Source organism: Paramormyrops kingsleyae, chromosome 19 (genome assembly GCF_048594095.1).
Source record: "Paramormyrops kingsleyae isolate MSU_618 chromosome 19, PKINGS_0.4, whole genome shotgun sequence".
Lineage (NCBI taxonomy): Eukaryota > Metazoa > Chordata > Actinopteri > Osteoglossiformes > Mormyridae > Paramormyrops > Paramormyrops kingsleyae.
Genome location: NC_132815.1, coordinates 2,937,156 through 2,950,254, shown reverse-complemented (window position 1 = coordinate 2,950,254; position 13,099 = coordinate 2,937,156). Strand labels below are relative to the sequence as shown.

At 54.6% G+C, this 13,099-nt stretch overlaps 1 protein-coding gene across 1 annotated transcript in view; it reads left to right on the top strand.

Moving 5' to 3' along the window:
* Window positions 1–13,099, top strand: part of rngtt (RNA guanylyltransferase and 5'-phosphatase) — a 62,652-nt gene that overhangs the window by 16,845 nt on the left and 32,708 nt on the right. Inside the window, exons 9-11 of the mRNA XM_023810268.2 lie at window positions 2,134–2,269; window positions 4,385–4,456; window positions 9,568–9,732. Of these exons, the coding sequence (XP_023666036.1) occupies window positions 2,134–2,269; window positions 4,385–4,456; window positions 9,568–9,732 (373 nt within the window). The remainder of the gene's footprint in view (window positions 1–2,133; window positions 2,270–4,384; window positions 4,457–9,567; window positions 9,733–13,099) is intronic.

Here is a 13,099-nt window from a genome sequence, read left to right as displayed (position 1 = left end):
ACCGCCACTGTCGCTCCCTTAAGCCCTCTCATAGGTCACATAGCTTCATTCTCCTTCCCTGAGTCAGTCTCTGTCTGTCTGTCTCCGTCTCTCTGTCAATGTCTATCTGCCTGCCTGCCTGCCTGCCTGCGTCTGTCTGTCAGTGTCTTTCTCTGCCTGCGTCTGTCTGCCTGCGTCTGTCTGCCTGCGTCTGTCTGCCTGCGTCTGTCTGCCTGCGTCTGTCTGCCTGCGTCTGTCTGGCTGTGTGAGACCAACAGACAGGGTGGATTCCTAGACCTGAGGGGCATTAGGGGTTCAAAATGAGTGCCCTCTGCTTGTGGCCTTCAGTACCCCTTCCTCATTTCAGCCACCAATCAGCTGCTGCCTCAGTTTCGAGGTCATGCTCGATTTAATCGCCATGCCTCTTACAGGTTTACCGCAGACTGAGTTAACAAAAGGCACAAAATGTGCTTGTGCAGTGCCTCCCCTACCATTATATTAGGAGGGCGCCCCGCCCCCCCCTTCAAGGTCAAGTTAATTTAATTTTATTTTATTTTCTATATAGCACCAGATCACAACAGAAGTCATTAAAGGTCACCTTTCCTATAGAACAGGGCTATACGTTGTCCTTTTGTTAAACTAAATAGCTTTATGTTATTTATCTTATTTATACAACAGCTTGTCATTTTTGTCTCTACCTGGTCGCGCGTTTACAATTCTCCTCTCCTCTGTATCGCGCGTGGCGGAGTTCCTCCCCGATGCACGCGCACAGACACACGCACGCACGCACACACATGCACGCACACACAGGTGAGCACACTCCCACCAGCGGACAGAGTGTGCGCCTCGGAAAATATGTCGCGTGAACCACCTGAAAAGCAGACAAAGATATCTGCGTTTTAAACGCTCCCAGGGTGGTGAAGATGGCAACACTCGCTAAAATAGTGGCAACACTAAAAAAAAAATGTTCTGATGTTTAGTTCAGTTGTTATATTGACTGCTGTCATTAAAAAGAACACATGAACACCATGAATCCTGTCGGTGTACGTCTGTGCCCCCCCCCCCCCAAAGCTGTAAACCTCGGGGAAATTCTGCTGTGTGTGTGTGTGTGTGTGTGTGTGTGTGTGTGTGTGTCCTGATTACCCTGAAAACCTCATACATGTTTGTCTGAAACAGCCCCGTCCTTCTAAAGCAGTGGTCTTTATCGGCTGTAAAATCCAGCAGGTTTTCATTATTTCTGGAGTGAATGTCTTTTTTTTTTTTAAAAAAGAACGAAATTGTTTTGTTTTTATTATTCTACATTGATTTGGGAGAGTGGAATGGAGATTTGTCCGCCTCCGTCGTGACGCTCCCTAATCTCTCAGACTCAGCTTATGAAAACACAGGTGCGGTAATCGCATCCACAGTTGGGTGTGGGTGGTGATCTTTGCCTGCCTCATCCCCGCTGACCCCTTATTGGCCCTGTGGCTGATGGGGAGCTCGGAGGGGGGTGGGCGCTCAGCTTTGCAGGGGTTGGCAGGAAGGCTCCCGGACCTTGACAGGGAAAAAGATTCGCTGCTCCATGGCTGAGATGGAAATCTCGTCCTTGCGGGGGAGAATGAGTCTCCCTCTCCGCAGCCGGGTGGCCGTGCTGGGGCGCGGGGAGCAAACTGGGGCTCGGCGCTGTCCCGGGTACGAGAGAGTCTTGCCCCGTGACCAGTTTGCTTTTTGCGGTTTCCTTCAGACGTGCATCAGGGTAACAAGCAGACCTGTAAGTCAGAGATGAAATGACAACACGGTACAGAACCAGTACCTGAAGCACTTGCGTGTAACGTAACGGGGTTAGATGCAGGACTGCAGAATACTGTCATCCTTAAGATGGCGCCGTTGAGGAGCTCACAGCATGTTACGTGACAGTCAGAGTGACTTCACTTGCAGATATTGAGTTTCTGCTGCATTAATATTAGGTCCACCCTGATGTATAATGGCCTTGTGCGATAATCCTCACTGAAATGTCTTTTTAGGGCCCCCGGTCAGGCGATGGGGGGCATTTTAACACAGAACTGCATTTAAAGGGGCAGTCTGCTTTGTCAGCCTGGCTTCTCATGCTGTAATGCACATTTCATCTTTATTTTTCTTTCATTTCTGTGTCCCCCCCCCCCCCCCCCCCTACAGCTACATGATGCTTATTGACGGGAAGGAGGAAGTTTACATGATCGACAGGGACAACTCCGTGTTCCACATAGCCAACTTGGAGTTCCCCTTCCGGAAGAATCCCCGAGAGCACCTCTCCAATACGCTGATGGATGGGGTGAGGGGGGGTCTCCGCCTGACACGGCATGTTGGGGAACAGTAACGCAGAGTTACCCTATCGGTCCTCTACCCTCCCATCGTAAAAAGACCAGTTAACATATTCTATCCATCCATCCATCCATTTTCTATAACCATTCATTCATAGGGTCGTGGGCAGTTAACATATTTTCCTGTATACTGAAGTCCTTTAGTGGCATCAAACGCACGGTCATTCCTTGGAGTCTCTACCTCTTTTAAACAGTCGTGCGTAATAATAATGCCCAACATGGGCCTGAACACTGAGTTTGTACCTCACACCCCCCCCCCCCCCCCATCTTCCTGTGGTCGCTTCCAGATTACTGTACCCTCCATCCTTTTTGTTAAATGAGATTGTACTAAATCACTAAAACGGTTTAGGATTGCACTGAGAACGTGGCCGCGACATGCCAGGTAGTGCTGTCGCCTCACACCTGCACGGTGGGGTGGAGGTTCGAATCCCATACAGAGTGTGTATTTGCGTGTGTGTCTGTGCGCGTGTGCCCAGCGTTGGCCCTCCCAGCTGTGCGGGTCGCAGCCCAGCCCTGTGCCCTGAGGATGGATGATGAACTGGACGGATGGTTCTTGGGCCCCAGACTAATGTCTAGACGCCTTTGTAGCGAAGGCAGTGCTCCCACCGGAGGAGCCAGCTGGCCCTTGCATGGGGGACCTGGTCACTGCACGCCCAGTGCCAACTGCAGGTGACAGATCGCTGTGTGTGCAGCTTCCAAATATACTCTGCTGTCCTGAAATGTGCACCGAGCTCCTGCATCGCTCATGCCGCAGGGGTTTCTTAAAGGGACGGGTGCGCGCCCCCTTAAAGGGGTGAGGCGGACGCTGGTCTTCCTTAATAAAAGCGCGGCACGCCCGACTGGGCAGTCTGAGGTCTGCTCTGATCTTTTCCCCGCTAATATTTTGCTGGAGCTTTTAATCTGGGGCATGACCTTGGGTCTCCTCTGTTTCCAGCACATCAGACGTTAATTAGGTGCCGTGGCGAGCAGCGGCCCGCGGGGCTGTCGGCGGCTTCCTTGTCCAGATTGGTCTGGCTGCTGTCACCTGACTGCTTGGCCCTCCGTTCACTGGCTGACGCTGTGGGGTCCTGTGCCCGCCCCCCTTGGGGGTTATTCGCTAGCTGGAGTCTCATCAGGCCGTCGCCGCGCCGGCTCGAGGCCCGGGGTGATGGCCCCCTCATTTGCTGCCTCTGATTTATTCATGAGCCCCTTCCCTTAATTTCCTGAGCGCTGCGACCCCCCCCCCCCTCCCCTGACTTCCACTCGTATGAAAGGCCTGTCTGGCCGCCGGAAGGCCCTGATGCGTCGATGCCCTTCCTCGATGCTGAGCGGTCACTGTGCGGGGGGCGTGGTCTCCGCAGTCACTGTGCGGGGGGCGTGGTCTCCGCAGTCACTGTGCGGGGGGCGTGGTCTCCGCAGTCACGGTGCGGGGGGCGTGGTCTCCGCCGTCACTGTGCGGGGGGCGTGGTCTCCGCCGTCACTGTGCGGGGGGCGTGGTCTCCGCAGTCACTGTGCGGGGGGCGTGGTCTCCGCAGTCACTGTGCGGGGGGCGTGGTCTCCGCCGTCACTGTGCGGGGGGCGTGGTCTCCGCCGTCACTGTGCGGGGGGCGTGGTCTCCGCAGTCACTGTGCGGGGGGCGTGGTCTCCGCAGTCACTGCGGGGGGCGTGGTCTCCGCAGTCACTGTGCGGGGGGCGTGGTCACTGCGTCCATATACTGGGATACACAGGCACCAGCGTCGCACCCAGCCAGTGACGGGGGGGTACAGTGTGAGGCAGGGGGCTGTATACACAGTGCACCGTGTATGTAAACAAAGAAAACAGCAGGGTGTAATGTGACAAGGGGGAGGGGATGGGTGTTCACCGGGGGGGGGGTAAGGTGAGCACCGCGGTACTGAGGGTTCCGGAAGTCGGGGAAGAAGCTGCGATTAGACCTGGCAGGAATGGCTGAGATTCTCCCGGCCCAGTTCACCCTGCTTCCTTGTACTGGGCCCAGTAGCACTGTGTGGGATGCTGGACCTCCACTTAGGCGCCTGTCTCTGCATGCATATGCACGTGTGACCCCCGCTGACCTGACCCTCCCTTTGCAGGAGATGATCGTCGACAAGGTCAATGGGCAGCCTGTGCCACGCTACCTGATCTACGACATCATCAAGTTTAACGTGAGTACCCCCCCTCCACCCCCCCGGCCGCTTCGGCCTCGCTGCACGGCTGCTGATGCGTGTTTCAGTCGCAGCTGCAGCATGAGTCACCTGACTGCCGCCGTCCTCCGCTCCCTGATTAAGATTCCCAGCAGCGGCGGGGACATTTGGTGCCGAGCGTTCGAAATGGGTTCCCTGAGGATTCCAGGTGTCACGTACGTGGTTTTGGGCCGGAGCCCGGCGCCGGTACCAGCCGTGGCGGGTCTGACGGCGCCGCTCGCTGGTTGCTGGTCCCGTGGGGTGGGGGGTGACTGAGTGACAGAGTGACGAGGCGCCGGGCGGCTTGTCATTACCACTGCTAAGGAGCAACTGACGAGACAGACTGACGGGGAGTGACAGGGTGGGGTGGGGGGTCCGAAAGGGGCTCCGCGGCAGCGGGGGGGGGCCGAGCCAGTGCCGCGTCCTAATGACTGCGCTTAACTGAACTCACCACAGAAGGAGAGACTTCTTAACACCTCTGTGAAGATAATCACAGTTCACATCAGAGTGCTGATCGTAATTATACCCCTGGGCTAATTACTAACTCATACTGCATAACTGGCTTAATCCCAGCGTTTCCCATCCTTCTCAGTCTTTGTGGTAAGGTTGTGTGTGTCTGTGTGACTGATTTTCCCCCGAAATTTATAAAAGTGTGTTTTATTTAGAACAGTGATTAAGAACTCAGAAAAGCTTAATGATATGTTTTAATGTTATTCGCCGGCGTGTTGAGTTACATCATTAAACGGTTCACTGCTGCTCCACACCGGTCTGGAACACATGTGACTGGCGTGTCCTGCGGAGCCGGTCAGGCTTTGGACAGTGCTGTCCTGTAGCACAGACGTGCTTGCAGACCTGCTTTAGCTCTGATGTGGATCTGTCATCAGTTCTGGCTGCATTTATATTATATAATCAGTTATGAGTCGGTCAGTTTGATTACTGTGGGGTCACTCTTGTGATGCCTAATTGGCTCTTTCGTTGCTGCCCCCCCCCCCCCACTCATCTGTCAGAACTTGTCATGTCCCACCTTCCCGTTTTCTCATTTTTGTCTTTGCTTCTGTCTCTCTGTCTGTGCCGCTTCGGGTGTCGCTGTGTCTCTCTCTCTGTCTGTGCCGCTTCGGGTGTCGCTGTGTCTCTGTCTCTGTCTGTGCCGCTTCGGGTGTCGCTGTGTCTCTGTCTCTGTCTGTGCCGCTTCGGGTGTCGCTGTGTCTCTGTGTCTCTGTCTCTGTCTGTGCCGCTTCGGGTGTCGCTGTGTCTCTGTGTCTCTGTCTCTGTCTGTGCCGCTTCGGGTGTCGCTGTGTCTCTGTGTCTCTGTCTCTGTCTGTGCCGCTTCGGGTGTCGCTGTGTCTCTGTCTCTGTCTCTGTCTGTGCCGCTTCGGGTGTCGCTGTGTCTCTGTCTCTGTGCCGCTTCGGGTGTCGCTGTGTCTCTGTCTCTGTGCCGCTTCGGGTGTCGCTGTGTGTCTGTCTCTGCCGCTTCGGGTGTCGCTGTGTCTCTGTCTCTGTGGCGCTTCGGGTGTCGCTGTGTCTCTGTCTCTGTCTGTGCCGCTTCGGGTGTCGCTGTGTCTGTCTCTGTCTGTGCCGCTTCGGGTGTCGCTGTGTCTGTCTCTGTCTGTGCCGCTTCGGGTGTCGCTGTGTGTCTGTCTGTCTGTGCTGCTTCGGGTGTCGCTGTGTGTCTGTCTGTCTGTGCCGCTGTCTGTGTTCTTTCTCCTTGGGGTTGCGCTGCTACCAGCGGTGAGCCGATGGTGCGGAATCCGCTCTGAGGGGGCGAGTGGCCTTGTGTCCTCGGGGGGGGGGGGGGGGCACTGGGGACACCAGAGGCATAGGCTCCTCTCACTGCATTTTCTTTGGCCGATGGGATCTGGGTGCCGCTCGGGCTTTTCGTCAGAGTCACGGAAGTCGGTGTAAACGCCTGGCCATGTGTTTCTGGCCCAGCCAGCTTATATTAAAGCAGAGTTAAAGCTCCCTTCGTTACACACAAGCTTTATTACCTGTCGGCACGAGCCGCTCGCCCGAGATCAACCTCATATTCGGTCTGGGCCGTGGGTTCGGCAGGGGGGTTATCTTTACGTTTCCTTTAAATCCGTTCTTTTCTTCGTTTGTTTTTAATCCTGTGGCACCATGTGTGAGCGGTGGTGCTCAGTGGCGCGTGGAGTAAGTGCGTCGCCTTTGTGGAGCCTGCAGCTTTTCAGGGCCGCATCTCAAAGGCCTTTTCATCCTCCTACTGACGGAGCGGAGCCTGCCGCTCCCCTCCCCGCCACACGAGGCGCTCTTCAAGGCTTTCCTTTCTTCCCAGTTTAATATTGTTGTGAAGGAGCCTCGGGCTGTTTTTTGTAATATCTTTGACGCTTCTTGCATGGCATGATTACCATGTCGCTTCACCTGCCCACCAGCAGGGGGGTGGCGGTGGCTGCTTTTTCCCCAGCCATCTACTCCATCCCAGTTGCCCCAGTTTTCCCCAAGCTCCCACTTGATCCTGTTCTCCCCAGATTCCTCCACAACCCCGCCTGCTGTGCTGCCCCTGCGATCCCACCCTCCAACCGCAATCCCGACCCCCCCCCGGTTTCCACCACGATCCCAGTCAGTCCCGCTCACTGGTTCCCCGTGATCCCACTCGCCCTCTTTTCTCCATGATCTCGCCCACTGCACTACCCCGCAGTTCCTCTCCGCCTCCGGGTGCCACGCCTCCGCCCTGGCCTGCTCGCCCTCCCGCTGGTCCTCATGGCAAGAATGGATAGTAAAATGTCAGCCATGTGCAGGTTCTGGACCAGCCTCTGGCCTTGGAAATGTTACACATTTTTATTTTCAAATTATATCATTTTTAGTGGCGGGAGACCAGGGCCTTGTTTGGCTCTGCAAGTGATGTTTTTAGTGTGCAGTTTGTGGGGGCTCTCAGCGTTTCAGCGATCGTCCTGCTGGGGGGGTAAGTGGTGATTTGAGATATTCATTACCGTTTGCTGTCGGGGATGGAGGCACTGGCATCTTCAATCAGACTCACCTGTTCCACATACCTACAGGTCCCCCCCCCCCCCAAATAGGCAGTTTGGCCGTTCATTATGGGATGTGACTTGCTGTTGTATTTAGGTCGTTAAGGAAGGCCTGTGCTGTGATGTGCTGTACTGTTGTACTGCCTGGATAGGTCACTGCCCGTGTGCTCACAGACGCCGCCGGCCGTGTGCTCACAGACGCTGCACTGTCTTTTGTTGCCTTTTCATGCTAGAGTACGCGCAGTGGTATCAGCAGTTTGTCACTCCTGACCCCCTCTGTCGCTCTGGCTTTCCGCTCAGATCGTTGTGTTTCCAGTGTAAATACCGGCCCTCTCTGAACTCCGGGCCCGGCTGTGCTCAGTCTGATGCCTGGTGCTCGGGGTCCAGCTGGTCTCTGGGATTTGCCCGTCAAAGGTCACCTGTGGCTTGAGCCAAAGTCGCTCTGCAGTGTTTATGACCGCTTCGCAGACAGATTAGCAGATTCCGCTATTTTACTGAAACGGAGCCTGTAAGCTTCTGTAAGCCCTCTGATTGGGTGAGGTTGGAGCCATATGGGTGAAGAGAATGATGGGCCAGTTTGTGCAAGACGTCTCTCTGCCAAGGCCTGATGATTTTGCCCTGCATTCAGGGGGCATCTGTGATATCTGTCAGCCCCCTCTGATCCATTCACGCCCGTCAGCTCCCTGCCCTGCCACATCTCCAACGTCGACCTCCAGTCATTTCCGGGCCGTCACTGTCGTCACTGCTTTCCTGTCTGCCACGTCCTGGTCAGTCGGTTTGACTGGGACTGACTCGTCAACCCATGGGAAATGGGTCTGAATTTGGCCCAGACCGTGAGCTCCTGCAGTGTTTGTGCGAGTTTTCTTCCAGCATCTTCCATGGACTGAAAAACTACAATTTATGTCCCCGCAGCTTCCTGCCGTTGGCTTCCCTGAGTGAGCTCTGGGTCTCAGGGACCCACTGCGCTCAGGCCCTTATCGAGGGTGGATGTCTGGGTGGGTGAGGCTGTGAAGGGTTTAGGGGGACCTACCTGGGGGATAATCAGTCCACTGCGTTAGCAGAGCAGCCTGGTGGGTGTGTTGGAGCCCAGCTTAGAGAGCAGTGCGCCCGTTACACACCGCCTACTCTCTGACAAATGGTCACTGTCATCATGAGGGGGTGCTGACCTCTTTCAGAGTCCTTTGAAGGCCCTCCAGATCCCCCCAGCTGGTAGCGTCCACTACAGACTCTGCTGTGTCAAAGCAGCCAGGGTCAGACTAGGAGAAGAAAACTAAGTTTCAGCTTGGTGTGGGATGTAGCCCTCTGATTGGGTGAGGTTGGAGCCTAGCCCTCTGATTGGGTGAGGTTGGAGCCTAGCCCTCTGATTGGGTGAGGTTGGAGCCTAGCCCTCTGATTGGGTGAGGTTGGAGCCTAGCCCTCTGATTGGGTGTGGTTGGAGCCTAGCCCTCTGATTGGGTGTGGTTGGAGCTTAGCCTTCTGATTGGGTGAGGTTGGAGCCTAGCCCTCTGATTGGGTGAGGTTGGAGCATAGCCCTCTGATTGGAGGATGTTGGTGTGTGCCCTGTGGCCAGATGAACGGCGCTCATCTCGGCTGCAGAGGCCCTGCGGGAATTGTGTGAGACAAACAGGAGAATGGACCATTAAGAGCTACCCGTTGCCTTGGAGATGCTGCCAGCTTATCTGTTTATGAGGGTTTCCTTTTTTCTGTTTACCTGCAAAGCTTTTGGCTGTTTTTTTGTGTAATTTAGATGCACAGCGGCTTACATGCTTATCATACCCTCTCTGTCACCGGGCTCTGTTGTCGTGACGGTGTTTAAAAAAAAAAAAGAAAAAGAACACACACACACACACACACAGCACCAGAGTGGGTGATGGGGGGATGATGTGGAAAATGAAGCCTTGGTGAGCGACGTGCGTGACTCAGGATGGCGGAGGATGGGGTGCTGGCTGCCCCCTGTGGTGGATGCGCGGTACTGCTGACGGCAGCGGTGACCTCGTGGTTTTTTTCCCCTTTGGTCATGCATCTTCCTCCATCCTCGAAACAAGCCCTGACTCAGTGTTAGTGTCCCTGACAGTAATTCCCCCCCCCCTGCCTTGTGTTTTGTCTTTACAGGACCAACCAGTGGGCCAATGTGACTTCAATACCCGACTGTTTTGCATAGAGAAGGAAATAATTTCTCCCAGGCTAGAGAAGATGAAGATGGGGCAGATCGACAAAACCAAGGAGCCCTTCAGCGTCCGGAACAAGCCCTTCTTTGACATCCACGCCTCTCGGAAGGTATCTCCCGCATGGCCTGTGTGCCCTTCTCCTACACCTGCTCCCGTATCTCCTGGTCATAAACGCGAGGTTACTGATCCAGGACTCCCCCCCCCCCCCCTGCTCCTTGCCCCCTGGTCCTAATCATCATCAGGCTCTGTCAAGTTGATGTGAGCTCCCTGAGACCATAGAGACGGCACCAGAATATCTGTTACTTTTAATTTCTACTTTATTTAAATAAATAAGGACATTCTGATTAGGAATAACTCCCGCAACCGGCTGTATGTGGCGGCCGAATGCTCGAGGGATTTGGAGGAAGCGTAAGGAATGCCAGACCTCGCGCGCACGCCGCCGCATACCAATGCGAGGTCTGTGCGTCTCTTAATGGCTGGGCTCCCGCTCCCTGCCCGCGGGGCAGCTGTCTGCAGGGAATGCTGGGTAATAGACACGGGCGGGTGGCGTCGCCTTTGCCCGTATCTGTCGGGAGGTGCGCTTTCATCAAACGGGCTGGTCAAATTCTGGGCAGTTTCCCGTAAAACTCCAACTTGCCGGTTTTTGAAAGGCCTGCAGGCGTTCGAGCATCGCAGGCTGGTAGGTCTACACCAGATCTGGGGGGAGTCCCGCTGACCTCTGACCCCTGACCACATCACTCAGCTCTTTGTACCGCATCCCTTGTTCTCCCCATATTATTAATAATTTGCAGACATTTCTGGGCCGTCTAAATGGCCTTTTTGACAGACCGCCTTTTGTTCAGGAGATGTTAACAAAAGATGCTACGGTAATGAAGTCATTCAAAGTGCCCCCCCCCTCGTGCCCCCCCCTGCTTTGCACTGTGCCCTTCTGTGTGAAGTACAGTGAGATCTCTGTTGAGGAGGGGAAATGTAAATTGCCTTTTCTCCGTTTGGGTCTGTGGGTTAGTGTCTGGCGGAAATTCCTTTCGTGATGTTTTCACTGTGACCCGTTATTGTCCGTGGACTCCAGTATCGCTGAGTGCTGGGAGCACTGGTCAGCGGCAGAGCCTCTGTCCTCTCTCAGCAGTGCTTAAGGTTCTCCTTTGTTCGTTGAGGCACATAATTTTCCGCAGGCACGACCCCCTGCCTTTGCCCCTGTTGTCGGCAGGCTGTGGTGGCTTTTCATCGACCGCTTAATATTTGTGACTGGCGGGAAAATGATCTTTCTGAGCTGTGGACTTAATTTGCCGGAGAGCGGTTTGTCGAGGTGCCGCTTTGAGCAGGGAATGCTGGGTAATTGGCACCCTGATGTGTTCTCTTAGGTCCTGCATTAATAAGAATAGAGAGGAATGCCTTCATTACCACGACTCGCGTATCGAGTGAAGTAAACTTAATACGCAATTACTCCCTCAGTGCGAGAAAGCGAGTACCCATAAATGCAGTGTAGAGAGCAGCTGAAGATGCATATAAATGTTCAAAATATCAAAATTCAACATGTACATATTTAAGTATTATATGTCATATATGATATGAAACACATATATGTACATGATTAAATAATGACACTGTACCTTTCAGGTTTGGCAGAGTATCACGCAGCACCTGTATAAATGTAAGGACTGAAGCACTGAAATAGTACTGAAATAGTATTAATACTACGCAATACTAGTAGTGTAACGTTATGAACATTAATGGTATGTTAATTACAGAGATGGTGATGAAATAAAATATAGGGCTTTGTTCAGTGTCTGCTTCATAGTGAAACGTATCCTGGAGGACATCAGATAAGCTCTGCCCCGCCCTCCCGTGTCCACACTGGCACTGCACTGCCCCCCCTCCCCCGTGCCCGCACTGGCACCGCACTGTCCCCCCCGTGCCCGCACTGGCACCGCACTGCCCCGCCGTGCCCGCACTGGCACCGCACTGCCCCGCCCTGCCCCGCTGTGCCCGCACTGGCACCGCACTGCCCCGCCGTGCCCGCACTGGCACAGCTCTATGTCCCCCTCCCCCATGAACACGTTGTACCCGTTCTCTGTCCTATACTCTTTGCGTTTGCACCGTCTCTAGCTGTGGTACGGCACTGGACTGAAACCTGCTTCCATCAGCCGGTTTGTGTGCCAGTAAACAGAATCTGTATTCTCAGATCTTCACAGCAGCTGTGCAGCAGGCCGCACACACCACCACGCACTGTCGGGCCCGTAATCTGCTTGGCGAGCCCCAGTTGGCCCAGAGGAGGGTGTGAGTCGTCCCTGGAAGCGGCTCAGGTGCAGCAGTTGGAGCAGATCTATGCTGATGGAGACGTTTTCAAACTAGTATCAGTTCCCTGGACCCTTTAGTGCTACAGCCTTCTGGCTGGAGAGCCCCGATGTGAACTTGTGGGTTCTGCGCTCGCGGGTTCTGCTTGGTCTCACGTTCCAGTTCTCCAAGTACCTGTGGGCATGTTGCATTCATCAACCTGATTGCAAGTCTGCACCAGTGGGCATGATGGTCGAGACTCCCAGCCTGGTGAGCGGGAAGCTGGAGTTACAGGCTCACTCACTGCCCACTCAGGCCCGGCGGCGCCAGGGAACTGCCATCGACTGCGTCCTTCACGCCGCGAAATTTTCCCCGTTACCATACAACAATGACATGGCTCTGCAGGTCATCTGGGGGCCAAGCTTTGGCCCGGGGCCTTCTAGGGACCTTTTTGGTTAGGGCGGGGGCACTGTGGGGGACACAGCATCAGGGCGATCGGCATGCCACACAGACCGCGGCCCCGGCAGCACGCCGAGCAGCACTGCCTCTGATCTGACACGGAGCGTCCCTGCTTCCTGAGTAGTGTTTATCATGTTATATGTGTGCGCTTAAAACCCGACAGCAGAAAGCCGCTGACATGCGTCTCTGCCAAGTCACAGCAGTGGCATTTCCGTGGATTACGATGACAATGGCATCTTTATCCCGAGGGGCGGAGTCCGCTCCCGCCTGGTGCAGAACCACGGCTGTGTCGGCACTGTGGAGATTTAATGCATGTTTTTTCTCATCTCAATTAATTCACCCCCGCCTCCCCAAAACGACTCATTCGGGGTTGAGTCAGTGATTCATAGATTCATGTGTGCATTATGGCTGAGGGCAAACACCCTCCAGACTGATCCTACTTATTCATTCAAGATGCGAAAGTTCATTTGAAGTGACGCCGTCGCTGGGTGTCCTGCGAAGGCAGCTCTCTGGATGCCTCCTCTCACCCACGGCCCAAGCCTGGCCAAGCCGAGTCTCATTTAGATGTTGGGCTGTTCCCTTCACATTCCAAGAGGAGAAAATGAGTTAGAGATCAAAGTGAGTTTGACAGACACTGGCCCGTTTGTAAATGAGGAAGACGTGGGCTGTATTTCTGAATTTCCTCATGTATCTCATTTTGGAAAACAGACACTGTTAAATAGGCAAACCATTTGGAGGGGGGG